The following is a 19,419-nucleotide window of genomic DNA, read 5'->3' on the forward strand; positions in this document are numbered from 1 at the left end:
GGTGGCTGACAAGGACAACTGAGTAAGTCCAATAGATGAAGTAAGTGACAGGAATTTGGAGGCTGCTGACTGCTGGGTGTCAATGGGGATGTTGAAGTCGCCCATGATGATGGTGGGAATGTCAGCAGAGAGAAAGTGAAGAAGCCAGGTGGAGAATTGGTCAATAAAGGTAGTGACCGGGCCTGGAGGTCGGTATATGACGGCCACTTGGAAGTTGGAGGGAGAGTAGATGCAGACAGAGCGGACTTCAAAAAAGGGGAGAATAAGGGAGGGTAGAGGTGGGATTGGGTTAAAGGTGCAGTTGGTATAAAAGAGAAGACCCACTCCTCCACCATGTCTGTTACCAGGGCGAGGAGTGTGGGTGAAGTGGAGGCCGCCGCAACACAGTGCAGCAGGGGAGGCAGTGTCAGAGGGTGTCAGCCATGTTTCGGTGAGGCTCAGGAAGGAGAAATTGCGAGAGTTAAAGAGGTCATGAATCACATGGAGCTTATTGCAGACAGAGCGGGCATTCCAAAGTGCTCCAGAGAAAGGGAGCATGTAGTTGGGTGTCAGGGGGAAGGGTTTTAGGTAGCAGAGGTTGCGGTAGTTTATTTTTGGTTGGGAGCGATAGGATGGGGAATAAGTGGGAAGTGGGTGCTGTGGGGGTCCAGGATTGGGAGATATGACGCCAGCAGTTAAGAGAAGCAGAGAGAGTGAGAGCAGGTGGAAGAAGGAGAGTCGCTGGCTTGTTTTGTGTTTTAGTAGGATAGAGCTGAGGTTGAGGAGCAGGTCGGCAGATGAGGTCAGGTGGGGCGGTAAGAGGAACGGAAAGATGATTATTTCGTTAGAAGGTGCTGGGCTTTGGGGATAGAGAAGGAGACTGAGGATTAGTGGAGCAAAAACTGTAAGAGCTTATGTTATCATAGTGAAAGGATAGGTTCAAAGAAAAGCTGGGTAAATGTGATAAGCAGTGCTTACTGTTCCCTTCTGGTCTCTTCTGGTTTATTCCTTTTATAATAGTACACTTATTACAGCTACACTTGCTGCAGCTACACAAACCATGCTTATAAAGTTTGTCTAAAGAACCTTTGCCGTGTGAATTACCCCTCTCAGCTTTCATCTGTCTTCGGGCATAAAAGAAAAATTTGATGTAATGACTTTTTTTTTAGCTATTATCATTACTACCATCTGCAAAAGAGTCATTCAAGCATGATAAAAAGCCTGATGTGACAGATGATGACCGAATAAGGGGTCCTCCTAGGACATTTCATAATTGGTTTCTGTATATTTTCATCAGTAATAGGCGAGAAATTTCCTAACAATTGTTGTCTGGTTGTTTCAGCATGTCGACATGATTCTCGAGGCTTATAAGAATTTTGGCAGAATGGCTTGGTTCTTCTATGACGAGCAATTCTGTCAAAAACTTTCAGTACACAAAAAATTTAAAATGGGGGTGAAAGACGTGGGGTTATGGTAAAACCTCATGCTTCCCCAGAGAACCCCAGGTCCTTTTAAGCCTGAGGATGATACGCCACAGACAGTCAATGGTATACGTAAAAGGTTTGTTTCGCTTTTAATGATTCTTCTTGTAAATGGCTGCAAAACTGTAGATATAGACATGAATGCTCTTTTTGTGCTGGTAATCATCCAGTGTTCAGTTGTCTCATAAAGGATTAACAGCCTGAGTATTCTGCATACAAGGGAATTTGTAAAAAAATAAAATAAATAATGGTTTTGGAAAAGGTTTTTATGTACCGTCGTTCACAGGTTCTAATTTTAAATCAGTTGATGACCATCCATCCGTAGTCAGGGATAAGATATTTAAGGTATTGGAGCCCTTTTGCATTTCCTCCTTTTGTAAATTTTAGAGTCTCGCCTTTAGGTTTAGTCCCTAAAAAAGTTAGGGGTTGACCACTTATTTTTCCAAAAGGTTATTCATTAAACGACTGCATAGATAAAACAACTGCGTAGGTAAATACACGTCTATTGACAACGAAGTTGCATTATTGCATATGAACGTTTGCTACTGGTGAAAGTGGATATAAAGCAACTTTTGGCTACTACCAATTGACCTGGTTGTTTTTTCATCATTAGGTTTTCAGTTTGAGGAACAATTTTTCTTTGATAAATGCCTTCCTATGGGTTTTACATTGTCTTGTTATTATTTTGAGGTACTATCGTCTTTTCTCCACTGGGTGGTAGCAGAGGGTGAGGCTGTAGGTTGTATGGTTCACTGGATGAATTTTTAATTTGTTGGCCCGCCTGTATCCCCAGTGTGTTACAGGTAGTTGCAAAAATTAGTTTCTATAAAAGAAATTTTTGGCATCTTCACTAGCCAAAAAAAAAAATGCTTTACTGTCATGCTCATTGGACTTTCTCAGTATTGAATTTGATAGTTTGAAGTCAGTGGTCAGGCTACTTAGAGTTAAAATGGGGTAATGGTAGAAAGCTTTGTTCACTGTTAAAATATCTAAATGTTGTGTTAAAAGATTAGCAATCTCTTCTTAGGTAATTTCACTTTTGTACTTAGAATTATACCAATGGGTAAAAAGTCTTCTAAGCGTTTAGATTTGCAACCAGGGTTCTGATATCCCAGAGATCCCACATTAGGCTAACTAAGAATTTAAAAGATGATGTCTGCATGTGGTACTCTTTCTTAAAGTGATTTAACAGTCATAGTATCATTCAAGATGAATCTGTTCCCAATGTTATCCCTGTATACAGAGTTTTGGTTGTTATTGGCAGGTTACTGGTCCGCAGAAGCATGCTTTGCGGCAAAAACAAATTTTAAGCAACTTCGTTTTATTAGAACTTTTTCCGGTAGTGGTAGCTGTAGTAATGTGGGGTCAGTTTTTTAAAAACAAAAGGAATTGCTTGCATTCTGACCATATGGGTGTCGTTTTTGCCATCATTTGTTTAAACTGCAAAAGTGTTATGGTTCTTTGATTATCGTTTATTATGATTACTATATTGATTATTATTTATATAACCTTCTCAGGCACCTAGTATTATGCTGCCTGGAGTTTAATATTTGGTTAAAGGCGAAATATATTCCTGGGTGTTTATCCAGTCTTAAATGGAAAAATGTTCAGTAGCTGGTGCTAGGAGCGAACCGAGAAGGAATCCCCTTCCCCTCGGCATTTATGGGACCTGATCATGGCATAGTTTTCAATTTATACAGAAGTCCAACAAAACATGGTTAGATTATTGTTATTCATGGCTGCAGTGGTCAACGTTTTGTTATGATTTTGGTTTTAATGTATATGGTTCGGATGTGAAATCAGCTAATACTTTTATGTCTTTTTTGATTAAGGGTATTCACATTCAACAGTCGTTCAGATGCTACATGGCGTTTCGTTTTTTCAGAAAAGGTCTGATGTAAAGTCGGTGATTAGTATTTTTCAAGCAAAGCAAGCTTTGAGGGGCTTAAGGGTCACTATAAGGGTGTACTAGTGTACCGGATAACCATTGCCAAATTAAGACGGGTTTGTTTACTGATATATTATCGGTTTTGAATAAGATTTGTGTTTCAATTTTGAAGTGTTGCTATTGAGAGCCATTTTTTTTGTCACGTTTTTTGCAGCCTTGAGGATAAGTGGAGTGGTTTCTGCTAATAAATTTTCCCCTTTAGGTATTTTCTTTTCTGCCAATTTTCTTGAGCGTAGGGGCTTTAGACTTTTCATTAGGAGGTCTAAGACGGACCAAGCTGGTAAGGGGGCATGGTTGTGGTGGTCAGCGATTAATACGCAGCTATGGGCCTGTTGGACTACATGTCCATCCGACCAGTAACTGACAGTCGTTGTACATACATGTGGATAAGTCATTTACAGAAAGGTTCCAATTTAACCAAATTTAAAAAAAAGAAAAAAAAAAAGAAGCTCTTTGTTTATTGAATCTGAGCCAGTTTAAAATGTCTTCCGCATTCATTTAGGATTGGGGCTGCCACATAAACTACCAGGTTTGGTCTGGATTGTGATATGGTAAAACAGCTAGGTGGATGGGTCTCAGACAGATAGGTACAATATTTAGGTTAGGCCTCAGTTCATTTTGCCTTAATTTATGTGGTCTTAGGTGAAAAAAGAAAATATATATGTTTTAATGTCACATTTCATTTTATTAAAAAAAATGAATGGTATAATAAAAAAATGCAGAAGTGGTGCACATGTTTCTATTATACTTTTACTCTGTTTCACTCCTGGTTTCGGCTTATAAATATAGATGTAAAATATTGAACGTGTGAACGTGGCCTTACTAATTTATATCTAGGTTTCACTTAGATTTTTTTTATCACTATATTTCAAAGATATCAATAATGAATATTATTCTCTATGCCACTTCCATAAACACGTGTCTAATATTAATATTTTGACCGTGGACCGCAAGATGACATTACCTTGGCTTTCTTGAGCAGACTGACCACATTCAGGCTTGTTGATGCCAGTTCTCTGCTAGGCACGCTCTGGAGCTGAGTGGTGATGTTACACTCACATATATGCTTCAGCCTGGATACTTGATACATCTCAGAACAAATCAAAAGGGACATGGCTTGCAGAACACTGGCTGGAGGAAAAAAATAAAAAGTTAGGGGCTTCTGTCAGATCTCCAGAAGCACCCACTAGTTCATTAGGCAAATGAGGGACAGTGAATAATAAGGAAAAAGAGTAATGAATATTTAGAGGGAATCTGTCGCCACATTTGACCTATCTAAACTATTAATATGGGCTTACAGGTTGCTGCTGAAAAAAGTCATCCCTGATTTTCAATGGGATTGAGGTCTCATTGCTGGCCATTTTAAAACTGTCCATTTTTTCTTTTTCAACTATTCCTGTGTACTTTTGGATGTGTGCTATGGGTCATTGTCTTGCTGGAGGACCCATGATCTTCAACTCAAACCAAGTTTTTTTACATTTCACTCAAATATCTCTTGATAATTCTCTGATTTCATGATATTGTCAAGGCCTCCAGTACCACACGCAGCGACGCAACCCCACAGCATTATGGATTCTCCATCATGCTTAAAGGGAACCTGTCACGTCCTAGCTACTATCTACACTGCCCCCATAGCGTTGTTAGTGATGCAATGTGCATCACTAACAAGTTTTTTTCATTAAAATTAGTGGTAGTATAATGATTTTATAATCTTTGATACACTTTGTCCTACCTGCTCGTTTTCAGTCATGGGGGTGTGATTCTCACATTCAGTCATGGGCGGGCGCAGCATTCAGTCACTGCTGGCGCCGCCCATGTATTTGAATATTGCTCCCGGCAAGTGCTATTATTGTGGGGCGCATTTGTACAAGTACGGCCGCTGGTCCGGCGCCTGCACAGTGAGGCTGGAAGCTGTGTGATTACCAGCTTCACTGCGCATGCGCTATGTTCCCCGCGCATGAAGCTGTGTAGTTCCTAGCTTCACTGTGCATGTGCTATGACGCTCTATTACCCGCGCGTGTGCAGTGAGGCTGTGTGATTACCAGCGACACTGAACTACACAGCTTCACTGCGCAGGGGAACATAGTGCATGCGCAGTGAAGCTGGTAATCACACAGCCTCACTGTGCAGACGCGGGACCAGTGGCCAGACATGAACAAATGAACATGCGCCCCACAATATTAGCGCTTGCCGGGAGCAATATTCAAATACATGGGCGGTGCCAGCAGTGACTGAATGCTGCGCGCGCCCATGGCTGAATGTGAGAATCACACCCCTATGACTGAAAAAGAGCAAGTATGATAAAGTATATCAAAGGTTATAAAATCATTATAATACCAACAATTTTAATGAAAAAAAGCTTGTTAGTGATGCACATTGCATCACTAACAACACTATGGGGGCAGTGTAGATAGTAGCTAGGACGTAACAGGTTCCCTTTAATAAGGTGTTCTGTTCTTTATAAGCATCATTGAGCTGTCAGTAAACAAACTGTTGCTTTGCATTGCCAAAAAGTTCTATTTTTTAACCCTTCTAGGAGAATTGTGGTTTGTCAAGGTACTGTTTGGCAAAGATCAGTAGTTCCTTTTTATGTCTTTCTTCAGCAATGGGTTCTTCCTTGGCCTTTGCAAAATAAAGCTCCGCTTGGTTTAGTGTGTGGCATATGGTACTTGTTGAAACCATGACACCAGACTGTTCCAGGTTGGTCTTTGGATGTTTGACGTGGTGTTTTTCCCACCATTCGAACCAACCTTCGAAAACATCTCTTGTCAATTTTCATCTTTCTACCACGTCCAGGGAGGTTCTTGACAGTTCCATGCTTGGCAAACTTCTTCATAACATTGCGTACTGTTGAAACTGGGATACCAAGGTCATTGGAGATGGCCTTATACCCTTTGGAAGTCTTGTGTTTGCTAATAATAGCAGTTATGATGTCCTCAGACAGCTCCTTTGTCTTCACCATTGTGACAAAGGAACAGGGCCTACCATATGGCTTTTTAAAACACTGAAGTCATCATTCATTGGCCAATTCATGTCACATGAACACCGACAATTAATCACAGGTGAATCTCTTTTGTGATTTACCACAGGCAAGTCAAAATGTGTTTCCATACTAAATTAATGTAAAAGATGCCAATACCAGTATCACAGCAAGCTTTCGGTTTTTCTATTTTTCCCTCCCATTGTTTTTTTGTTTTAATTTATTGTTTATTATTTGGTCTTTTGTATTTAACACGAGTGCTCTGTACAAAAAAACTGTTTAACTTGATTCATTTTTTTCAGGAGATATTCCACATTATGTACTTAAACTTCATGGGTGCCAATAACGATGAACAGGACTGTAAATGACCTCTTACAGGCTCTGTGGAGGACACTGCCTGGAAGATAACTCTGCCTCTGGAGATTATTATACATGAAGGGGGAGTTACCAGTGTGATGTGTGATGGCCGCTCTCTGCTCTCCTGATCTCACTGCAGAGCTGTGTGTGATTATACCTGACACATGTGAAGGTTCTTCTCAGCTTCAGCTTCCATCTCACAGGCAGACAGGGCTGCAATATTGTTGAATTACAACAGAGAAAAGCAAAACATGTGCAAGAATACAAGTTTCAGTTCTCCTGTTCTGTGTTAGTTACTTGTCTCACTGGTAACTCCCCCTTAATGTAAAATAAGCTCTGGAGGCAGAGTTATCTTCCAGGCAGCGTCTTCCCCATAGCCTGGAAGAGGTCATTTATATGAAGTGATAAAAAAGGATTTATCAACAACAACGCATCTGATATGAGACATACAGGTAGAAATTTTTCAGCAGTCTATAACCTATATGGCCATATTAATAGTTTTATGAGGTCAAATGTGGTGACAGATTCCCTTTAAAGGGGATGTCTCCCATTCTTTTTTAGGTAAAATTGCAACATGCTTGCAAAAACAAGCAACGTTGCAATTTATCTCCTATTAAAAACCCTCTACTTGCCCAAGATTTTTAATTTGATAGTGTACAGCTCATTACCTAAGTTATCGGCCACCCTATGGACTGAGTGGTCGGTTACCTAGGTAAGGAATGCACGCTGATTGTAGGCAGTGGCACTATGCTTTGCAGGCTGCTCACAGCGTTCTGAAGCTGCATGAAAGATGGATCCAACCATTTTCAATCCCCTAGCGCTCATCCCATGTTGGGGAGGCAAAACTATCCCTTCTAGCAGCTTGGGAGAGTGCACAGTTTAGACCAGTGGTTGGACCATGCCGATAGTCTGAACTGTAAATCTTAAAGGAGTGCACCAAACCTGGCAAAACAGGAAGCCAGGGGCCAGGATTGACGTGCTTATGAAGATAGAACCTTAGAATAACCCATTAAATGATTAAATTAGTAATTCTCCCATAGTTTATTATGAGGAGCTCTCCATTGCCCATATTTTAAACTGTGCACATGTAACACAATGGCCCCAATTTATCATTGCCTTTGTGCCTGTTTTTTGTCTGTCCCTTTGTTTGCTCCCAATACATTATTCTATTTGTGCCTTTCTTTAGTCTATTTTATATGTGCTCACCTGTTTGTTTGTTTTTTTGTTTTCCACTTTGTGGGTGAAATTTAGCAACTCAAAATGTTTTCTTATGAATCTTCATTTGCAACTGTTTGAAAAGTCGCTAAATTTGGTGCAATTTTGCTCCAGTTCCTCCCTACTGTATTTTTGAGCAAGTCAGTACAGTCATGGCCAAAAGTATTGAGAATGAGGCAAATAGTAATTTTTCCAAAGTTTACTGCTTCATTTTTTGTAATGGCAATTTGCATATACTCCTGAATGTCAAAGAGTGATCAGCTTAACAGCAATTACTGTACTTGCAAAGTCAATATTTGCCCAGAAAATGAACTTTAACCCCCAAAACACATTTCAACATCATTGCAGTCCTGCCTTAAAAGGAGAAGCTAACATCGTTTTAGTGATTGATCCATTAACACAGGTGTGGGTGTTGATGAGGACAGGGCTGGCGATCAATCAGTCATGATTAAGTAAGAATGACATCACTGGACACTTTAAAAGGAGGCTGGTTCTTGGTATCATTGTTTCTCTTCAGTTAACCATGGTTATCTCTAAAGAAACACGTGCAGCCATCATTGCACTGCACAAAAATGGCCTAACAGGGAAGAGTATCGCAGCTACAAAGATTGCACCTCAGTCAACAATCTATCGCATCATCAAGAACTTCAAAGAGAGAGCTTCCATTGTTGTCAAAAAGGCTCCAGGGCGCCCAAGAAAGACCAGCAAGCGCCAGGACCGTATCTTAAAACTGTTTCAGCTGCGGGATCGGACTACCAGCAGTGCCGAGCTTGCTCAGGAATGGCAGCAGGCTGGTGTGAGTGCTTCTGCACGCACTGTGAGGAGGAGACTCTTTGAGCAAGGGCTGGTTTCAAGGAGGGCAGCAAAGAAGCCACTTCTCTCCAGAAAAAACATCAGGGACCGACTGATATTCTGCAAAAGGTACAGGGAGTGGACTGCTGATGACTGGGGCAAAGTCATTTTCTCTGATGAATCCCCTTTTCGATTGTTTGGGACATCTGGAAAACAGCTTATTCGGAGAAGAAGAGGTGAGCGCTACCACCAGTCTTGTCTCATGCCAACTGTAAAGCATCCTGAAACCATTCATGTGTGGGGTTGCTTCTCAGCCAAGGAAATCGGCTCACTCACAGTCTTGCCTAAAAACACAGTCATGAATAAAGAATGGTACCAGAATGTCCTCCAAGAGCAACTTCTCCCAACCGTCCAAGAGCAGTTTGGCGCCCAACAATGCCTTTTCCAGCATGATGGAGCACCTTGCCATAAAGCAAAGGTGATAACTAAATGGCTCATGGAACAAAACATAGAGATTTTGGGTCCATGGCCTCGAAACTCCCCAGATCTTAATCCCATTGAGAACTTGTGGTCAATCATCAAGAGACGGGTGGACAAACAAAAACCAACAAATTCTGGCAAAATGCAAGCATTGATTATGCAAGAATGGACTGCTATCAGTCAGGATTTGGTCCAAAAGTTGATTGAGAGCATGCCAGGGAGAATTACAGAGGTCTTGAAGAAGAAGGGGCAACACTGCAAATATTGACTTGCTGCATTAACTCATTCTAACTGTCAATATAACCTATTGGTACTCATAATATGATTGCAATTATATTTCTGTATGTGATATAAACATCAGACAAACACTAATAAAAACCAGAGGCCAGCAGATCATGTGAAAATATAATTTTGGTGTCATTCTCAAAACTTTTGGCGATGACTGCACTTTGGTGCAATATTTTATGACGTTTGGAAGCCAGAAGTTGCAAGAGCAGTTTGAGAGAGGAAAAAAGTAAATTTTTGACTTTGCGCTGAATTCATGAACTGCGTGCACTTTTTTGATGACTTTGGTGCAAACAACAGCAAATAGTACCACAAGACAGAAAAAGGAAAGGGACCGGAACCCCCCCCCCCCCTAAAAATTATGAATTGGGGCCTATATCTTTTATATGTGATCCCACTAAATTTGATCACTGCTTATAATCTGTTGTCTACTTTTTGGTCACTTTTGTCAATTCCAAGAATTTACTGTTCTTATTAAAAAAAAAACCTTTTTGTTAGTAATTACACTCTGCCCTATTACCTCTTTCATTAACACACTCATTGATGAGTATCACCATAGGTGGATTATAATGAGGGCAATCCGGGCGACCGCCCGGGGCCCCGAGCTTGCAGGGGGCCCACGGCTCCGGGCGGGGTGTCTAATGCCGGATTGCCCTCATTATATGTGCGGGCCGCCGCGGCACATACCGGTAGCAGTGGCGGGAGGGGGGGCCCCGGACCGCTCCCCCAGCAGCGGCCGCCGCTACTTCTTCATCGGCCGGGCCAGCACTGCAGCAGTTAACTTCCCTGTGCTGGCCCGGCCGCGTCACTGCTAGGAGACACGGCCCTGTGCGCGGCCGTGTCTCCTAGCTGTGACGTCACGCAGTGCGCGCCCGGCCTGTACTGCTACTTACCACCGGAGAGGAGAGAGAGCAGGCAGGAGGAATGGAGCCGGGGGATGGTGAGTGTGTGTTTGTGGGCAGATGTGTTTGTGGGCAGATGTGTTTGTGGGCAGATGTGTGTGTGGGCAGATGTGTGTGTGTGTGTGTGTGGGCAGATGTGTGTGTGTGGGCAGATGTGTGTGTGTGGGCAGGTGTGTGTGTGTGTGGGCAGGTGTGTGTGTGTGTGGGCAGGTGTGTGTGTGTGTGGGCAGGTGTGTGTGTGTGTGGGCAGGTGTGTGTGTGTGGGCAGGTGTGTGTGTGTCTGTGTGGGCAGGTGTGTGTGTGTGTGTGTCTGTGTGGGCAGGTGTGTGTGTGTGGGCAGGTGTGTAGGTGTGTGTGTGGGGGCAGGTGTGTGTGTGTCTGTGGGCAGGTGTGTCTGTGGGCAGGTGTGTCTGTGTGGGCAGGTGTGTGTGTGTGTGGGCAGGTGTGTGTGTGTGTGTCTGTGTGGGTAGGTGTGTGTGTGTGTGTGGGCAGATGTGTGTGTGTGTGTGTGTGTGTATGTGTGTGTGTGGGCAGATGTGTGTGTGTGTGTGTGTGGGCAGGTTAGAAAGTCTTGCCCTGTTGAACACTACCGCTGACTTGAGGCCACCACCTCTTGGTTGTCCAATGTTCTTGCTTCTCTAGGGCTCTTCTCAGATAATCATTATACCAGCTCCCCAGAATACCAAAGCTAGGGTGGGTGACCGCGAGCCCTGGTGGTGGTCATAACTGCGGCCACCCAAGGGCAATACTCCATAACAACAGTACCCTGAGGTGGTGTAGGATGTAAGGACCTATTCACACTACATCCAGCACTGCATTCAGGTCTTTACACAAGGCTTACAACTGAATCCCTGAAATTCAGGATTATGCTGTCTGAAATTAGACATCTGAAAGCAGAGCAAATGGAGCCTAAAGATTCAGACTTTAGCCTCGGTTTGCCTTTGTTCAAATCAATGGCTGTGTCAAGGCCCATCTGAATGCCATTTTTCAGGGAAGCCTGGAAAGAGGAGATGAATGCATTGCAAAATTCAGTGTGAATAGGCCCTTATATCTGGAGTCTTGATATTGATGCCACATGCATTTTACTTGTTTTTAACTTAAAAAAAATACACACACACAAATTATACACACACACACACACACTATACATACACACATACATACACACACACACTATACATACACACACAGATGTGTGTGTGGGCAGGTGTGTGTGTGTGTGTGTGGGCAGGTGTGTGTGTGTGTGTGATGTCTGTTTGTGTGTGTGTTTGTGGGCAGATGTCATTGTGTGATGTCTGTTTGTATGTATTTTTGTGTTTCAAATGTGTTTATGCGTGTCTGTATATGTTTGTGTGTGTGCATGACTGCATGCGGCCTCCTGCTGTGTATAGTTGGCGCCGTGCGGCCTCCTGATGTCTCTGGGGGGGCGCCGTGCGCCCCCCCGCTGTGTATAGATGGCTACGTGCGGCCCCCCGCTGTGTATAGATGGCTACGTGCGGCCCCCCGCTGTGTATAGACGGTGCCGTGCGGCCCCCCGCTGTGTATAGATGGCTACGTGCGCCCCCCGCTGTGTATAGATGGCTACGTGCGGCCCCCCGCTGAGTATAGATGTCGCCGTGCGGCCTCCCGCTGAGTATAGATGGCGCTGTGCGGCCTCCTGCTGTCTCTGGGGGGAGCGCCGTGCGGCATCTATACTCAGCAGGAGGCCGCACGTAGCCATCTATACACGTATACTCAGCAGAAGGCCGCACATAGCCATCTATACGGTGCCATCTATACACAGCGGGAGTCTCAGTGCTTTGCAAGAGCAGTCAATAAATTCTGCTTGACTAATTCTGAGCACCATAAAGTCTGGTTCGCTTCTAACCTGCTGTCTTCATTTTCAGCTTGCTGAATTCTAACTCATTTACTGTCATTCGAGACGATGCCTTTGCTGGTCTCTTTCACCTTGAATACCTGTAAGTGCTCCACTTAATGTCATATTTTTGATTCTGTTCTTCTTCATCTTATGGCATGTGCAATTGTATGAGCAAGTATTCATATGAATTTATGACCTACTTAAACCTTCGAGGACCTTAAATTTTATTCAATCAAATTTTTTTCCAGTTTAAAACTATGGGACATATATGTGCCTTGGTCCTCAAAGGGTTTTTAAAGGGGCTGCAAACAGAAATACGAAAAAAATAATTCAATTAGTGCTTTTTGTGTTCATTTAATTTTTATTTGAAGTCCATTTTTTTATATACCTTGAAATTAAACCCTACCCCATGGAATGAAGCCCTACCTACATGACATCTGAGAGCTACATGGATCCCGCTTGTGAGGTGCCTGTCCGTCACTACTATTCAGCTTTAGGGTCCACTCACTAAGCCATATATTCTCTCATGCAAGAGAATAGGGCCAATTATGCTAATGACACTCGGCTCAAACTCTGTCAGAGCTTCAACTGAGTGTGATCCGATTCTCTCGCAGCACAGATATGGAGAAGATGGAGAACTTAATTTCTCCATCTTCTCCATAGTCTCTGTGAGTGTTCATCGGACTGCACTTGGATGACATCCGAGTGCAGTCCAATGTTTTACGTGCACCCATAGACTTGTATGGGTGCACATGGTCCGAATATCGAATGAGATTATTTTCTCATGCCAATAATAGCAGATCTGCGCTGTCCCATAGTATAACATAGGGCCGAGTTCTATCCAATAAAACATCACATAGCATTCGGCCGTGTTATACGACAGTGTGAGTGAGCCCTTAGAGTCAAGGAATATTTACATGCAGATGATATTACTCTCCAAGTGTATATTTTTTTAAGCGAGTTCATAGTAAATGCTTTGCCTTTTTGACATGTGATCAACTAAAGAACAAGAAAGATTTAGGACCTCCCCTATACAGAAACGGAAAATAGTTTGGAGGACTTGCATGTCCTTTTTTATTTATTATGAGAAAATCATAAAAGATCCCGTTTTTTAACCATGCTGTGACTTTCTGCTCATGGAGAGGGAGAGAGCTGCCCTATTCAGAGTCTGTAATAAGACCTGCTGACAAAAGGGTTGAAGATACAGTCTAATGTGAATTAACAATGAAAAAAAGTTAATTTCACAAATGGCTTGTATTTTTTTAATATAAACTTTTTTTGTGTTTACAGCTCCTTTAAAGGGAATCTGTCATCAGGTTTTTGCCACCTAATCTGAGAGCAGCATAATGTAGGGTTAGAGGCACTGATTCCAGTAATGTGTCACTTACTGGGCTGCTTAGTGTTGTTTTGATAAAATCATTGATTTGTCAGAAGGTAATTATCACTAGATGACCAGTAAGTTCTGTAGGACCCCACCCCCATCACTGATCAGTAGATTTCTGTGTACACTGAGCATGGGCAGAAAGCTGCCAATCAGTGGTGTGGGCGGGGCTATACAGAGCGCAGCATTCAGAGAGCTGCTAGATCTGCAGCAGATAAAACGGTGATTTTCTTAAAATGACAACAAGCAGCTGAAAAAGTGACACATCGCTGGAATCAGGGTATCTGCCCCAATATTGTGCTGCTCTCAGATGAGGCAGCACAATTAATATTGTGCCAAATTAATTTCCCGTGAACTATCACATGATCTATCACAGGGGATCATGTGACATGTCACGTGATAAATCAGGTGGGGGGGGAGCCCGCCTTCTAAACTGCCCGGGGCCCTTGCTACTCTTAATCCACCCCTGAGTAGCACCACAATATCTGACTACTGATCAATAGTATTAGTTGATTTGATTTTTCAGATTATAGTTTGGTTTAGGCACCAGATGACATCTGATGGGATGGCACCAACAAACAGAAAGAACTTAGCCCAATGTGGAACATCACACAACACAGCTGTATATGTCAGTGACCGGATCCTCTGAGGAGCTATAAACCTGCTATTCTGCTGTATACATGCTGTTACGTATATTGGTAAGTATGGCTGCTTTTTCTTTATTCCCCTTCCCTAAAGCTCCTCTGTTGAACCTCTCGACAATGGAAAAATAATTGCATAGGGACTGAAAGGTGAATACATTGGGTAAGCTACTCTTATAGCTTTTCCTAATTTGGGGTTCATCTTGGGTACAGTAGCATAGGGTGTAACAGGGAGAGACCACCTATACCCTATCTTGGATTATTTCAAAGACATTTATTATACTTCAAGCTGATGTGCAGGAATCGAGTGAGATTGTATTTGTACTATTGCCCCCCTCATTTAATATCGAATGAGATGGAGATATTCTAGAATTCTTACCCATGAGGTAGTTTGCAGTTATAGCTTTTAACTGTAGAATCAGATATTAAATTATATTTTACTAACAGCTTGCCGTTTCTTTGATATGTAACCCCCTTTGACGAAAAGAGGAGCAGGAAACAATATAATCTGACTCTTTAGTGATGGAAATGAACTGCCAAGAATGATTGTGGGGCAACCAAGGATTGATATCACTGTGAAGATATTATAACTAGACAATAAGATTACACAGAACTTTTGTAGTGACCATAATGTATGTCTTACCAGGGCAGCAGGTATCTGTATAGATATATTCCAGGAAAGCAAGGAAAGAGTCTTTTGATATACACTTCACTGGAATAAGGATGCAGTTTGCTTCCATATAACTTCCTGTAAGCATGGCAGCCATTACTTCACAGCGAGCTACCAATACAGCCCGATGAGCTGGGATTTTGGTATCTGTTGTCCAAAACAGAAAAATCTAGAGTCAGTAATATGCTCTGTTATGCATACTAGTTCCACGTGTTTAAATATACTGTGGGAAGTTCTATAAAATGGTGAAAATGAAAAGATGACATATTGGATAATCAGATTTCAGCTTATTCATGCTGCCCAATCAATGGGCAGCATGAATCAAAGTCTAGCAGCATAACTGCAGCCAGGTATATTTTTCTATGAAACTCTCAAAGATTTCAAAGAAAATATAGTTAGAAGATCTAGACGGGGACTATACCTGGAGACGAGACTAGTCTGGTTTTGCCCCCTGCTAGCTTTTCCCAGTTCCGCTCCAGGAGATTGATAGGTCTCTTGCTATGGGATAGGCTGGCTTTTGAACAATAAGGCCCTGCAGTTATCTTGGTGGAAAATATTAAAGGGAATCTATCAGCAGGTATTTGCAGCATGTGGTAGGGGCTGAGACACTGATTTCAGCGATGTGTCACTTATTAGGCTGTGTGCTGTTATTTTAATACAATGAGTGTTTTATCATCAAGAGATTATCACTGTCAATGGATGCTAATTTGTCCAACCTCGCCCCCAGCACTGCTTAGCAGTTTACTGTCAATACACAATGTACATAGAAAGCTGCCCCCGCCCACACCACTGTTTAGCAGCTTTCTGAGTTCTACTAAATGCTATATCTACAACTCTGCTTGTATAACAACTGCTGCACCCAGTAAACTAAGTGATACATTCAGTTTATCAGCACTTTATCATGACTTAGCCAGTTTAACATTAAAAAAGTGGTGAAAATTCGTTTTTAAGATATCATTAGAGACCTTTATTAATCTAGGATATTTATGTAATAATTGCACTGTGTTTCTTCCTATTTAATTTGTGTTTTTTTAAATGAACTTTGTATATATATTGTAGGGGTTTGGTACTCACTCAGCTGCGGTTCAGGTAGGAACAGGAAATGTTTTCATAAAAATGTTCAGGCAGGTTTATTCTGACTTCATAAACCGCAAAGAAAAAACCTGGGAGTCTGAACTGAAACGTAATTTGATGTGCATGCAAAATGTAAATGCATGTTCACATAAGGCCACTAAACAGAGAAAAACCAAAGACAAGCAAAATACCCAAATAACTGGAAGTGAATGGATATATCGCACAGTGCAAAAAAAATGATAAATAATAAAGGGTATTTAGTTAACATAATTTTGATCAAAATAATGTAAAAGCCATCCGACCACGTCACGGTAACCCTTATGGGACAGTCCTAACTCTAATATAACCTTACCATTTGTCAAGTGACATACATATGGAAAAGGGCAGAGAGACTGAACCCCTAGTAGAAACATAGACTTGAGAGGCAGAATGAACCTTTCAGCTCAGACATGAAAGGGAACGTATCCAAAAGTTTCCTAAGGCTAAGTGCCCATGATGCAGAAATGCTGCATATTTTTTCCGCTTCTCCCTGGCAGGAAAAACGCAAATTTTACATGCGTTTTTCCTGCCAGGTAGAAGCATTTGTCAAACGTTTTTGCATGCATTTCTGCATGCGGGTTATCAAGCGCTTTTCCAAGCGATTTTAGCATCACTTGGAAAACTGCTTGACAACTTGGTCACATTATATAAATCCATGTAACCGGCATGGATTTATATAGTGTGACTAAGTAATAGTTAAAAAAAAAAAAAGAAGAATGGTAAAAAAAAGAGATTATACTTACCTTCCGATGGCCCCCGGTGTTTTCTCCACTACGTTCGGTCTGTTGTATGGGTCGCGGTGGTGTGAAAGGACCTGCCATGAGGTAATTTAGTCATGTAACAGGTCTGCTCCAGACTTGGGTATCATCCGCATATTGAATCGCATAATATCCGCTTGTGCACATGTGCTCATACGGATATTATGCGATTCAATGCAAGTGAATGGCAGAAATTTCACTGAGTGTCCGCAAAATTAATGGACATGCTGCGTATATTTCCGCAATGATAATCTGCAGCGGAATTTTCCGCAGCATGTGCACAGCACATGCGGATTATCATTGGGGACCATGGGGCACGTATTACCAAGTGTTTTAACTGTGGAAATTCCACGGCAAAAACGCTTGAAAAACGCATAGTGGGCACGCAGAATAAATCTATCCTGAAAAAACAACAAATAAGAAGTACTGTGAACAACTCCCACAGTAGAGTCTCATTTAGTTTGTCTGAACAGGGCACACCTATTGGTAAAACAGAGGAATCAGACACTGAAGGTCCCCAAACGTCAAAAAACTCATATTACAGGAAACACAATTATCCATAAAAAAATAAATGGAGAGGAGGGAGAAAGCATAAAAACCAACAGAAATTATGCAAAATATTTTCTGAGGAATCAAAAATAAATGATGTAGTTAATCTTTCCCCACTTGAGTTAATACCTAATCAATATGAGCTACTATCAAGGGGATTACATTTTGCCCCCACCAGAGATTTTGATTTATTTACAACTATTTGTGACATTAACCCCCATGTATGGCACATGTCATTAAGGGGTTAATAAATTTGTCAGAAACTTAACTTTAAAACAACAGTTCATGGAATCTGAAAATACTAATGATATTATAGTGGATACCAATGTGGAAAATATTTTTACATCATTGACATTCAATGAACACATAACATTGCAATGTCTGAATGATCTACAATTGGAAAACCTGGGTAATACTAATTGTGCAGCTACAAGTTTTAAAGTACGTAATCCACAGTATTATTCTACTCAAATACAAAATTAAAGCATGGACAGATTTCAAACGAAAATGGAAGGTGATCTAAAGAAATTGTCTGAAAGTTTATCTGATCAGAGTGTTCATCACGACAGCCCAATTACATAAAGAGTTGTATCAAATTAAAAATCAGACAAAGGAGATTCATCAGCTGTAGTGATAAACACAGCTGACTATATTGATTCGCTGAGAAATATGTTGTTTGATGAAATGATCTACCAAATATTACCTAATAATCTAACTTTTAAATGTAAAGAATGTTTAAGTTAATTGAGGATGGTGTCGTTTTTTTTTTTTTTTTTTACATCTAAGGAAGTCGACTATCTTAAGGTTCTTGATCCCATTACTCCCATTCTACATGCTCTACCCAAGACCCATAAAGAGGTTTTACCTCCCCCCATGCATCCCATAGTATCGGGTATAGCCTCTCTGGGAGAAAGGATGGGATAATGGGTTGATAGTCTCCTTCAGCCCCTTGTCCAGAGAGTACCTGGCTTTTTGAAAGATATGGGAGATGTACTTATGTCCACTAATGAAATTTTTTGGTCTACCAAATTTTCTTGGCTTCGATGTGATGTCACTGCTTTGTACACATCCATACCACATTCAGTGGTAATTTTGCTTTGGATTTCCATTTAAAGAGATATAGTAATTACTCCCCAGCTTTATAGGATTATATTTAAGAAATTGGCACATTTTTAATTAAAAAATAACTTTTTTAGTTTCAATAACAAATATTATTTGCAGATAGCTGGAGTATCGATGGGAGCAAAATATTCCCCCTCGCTCGCTAATTTGACAATGAGCTGGTGGGAGGAATGCTACGTATTTACCAGTGACAATCCATTCATTGAATCTATTCATTGGTGTGGCAGATTCATCTACGACATGCTAACAATATGTTCGTCTGATGAATCTGTCCTACCTGTCTGTCATGGGTGTATCAGACGTGACAGACAGTCTCCCTGCAGTTGTTTGCTGGAGATCTCTACGTTTGGAATTACAGACATCTTCTTAGATGAGAGGCTGTCTCTAGGACCTAGCAGCTACCTCCCTCTGGCTAATTAGCTCTCTGGCCTGGGTGTATAAATACCTGGTGTGTCTAAGAGGGAGGTACCAGCTATATTCATTACTACTTGTGAGGCTTTAGCAAGAGCAGTACTTCATCCTCTCTGGAGCTTGAGGCCGTATGCGCATTTGGAGTCATCTGAAGCTAAGCAATTCCCACCTATTTGTCTACCCTTGTTGTCTATAGAGTTTAGTGGAGATCGACTAATGCTCATCTGCTCCCATCCCTAGCCTTAGCCATATGCTAGGGAAAGTCAGGGCGAGGCACGCGTGCAGCCATTGGTGCAGAGCCAATATAGGGACGGTAGTTGAGACAGGGTGACACTAGACCAAACTAGGAGGTCTCCACTCTCCCCTTTCCTTAGAGTCTGGGCTTCCTTTCCCTCTTCCCTCTGTGTTGCACTAAGTCTTTCCCACACCTGGCGTGACACTGTAGTATCCGTTTAATTAGCGTTTTACATTTAAATTTTAAAAAAACACCATTGAAT

At 41.7% G+C, this 19,419-nt stretch overlaps 1 protein-coding gene across 1 annotated transcript in view; it reads right to left on the reverse strand.

The window, feature by feature from the left end:
- The window catches only part of RHOBTB3 (Rho related BTB domain containing 3), a 121,576-nt gene that overhangs the window by 12,065 nt on the left and 90,092 nt on the right, over positions 1 to 19,419 (reverse strand). The window contains exons 9-10 of the mRNA XM_073678284.1: positions 14,943 to 15,116; positions 4,373 to 4,539 (exon numbers count right to left, since the gene is read on the reverse strand). Coding sequence (XP_073534385.1) covers positions 4,373 to 4,539; positions 14,943 to 15,116 — 341 coding nt within the window. The remainder of the gene's footprint in view (positions 1 to 4,372; positions 4,540 to 14,942; positions 15,117 to 19,419) is intronic.

The sequence above is a fragment of the Phyllobates terribilis genome, unplaced genomic scaffold (assembly GCF_046119375.1).
Source record: "Phyllobates terribilis strain yellow unplaced genomic scaffold, ASM4611937v1 Scaffold_1__5_contigs__length_1240528914, whole genome shotgun sequence".
NCBI classification, from domain to species: Eukaryota; Metazoa; Chordata; class Amphibia; order Anura; family Dendrobatidae; genus Phyllobates; species Phyllobates terribilis.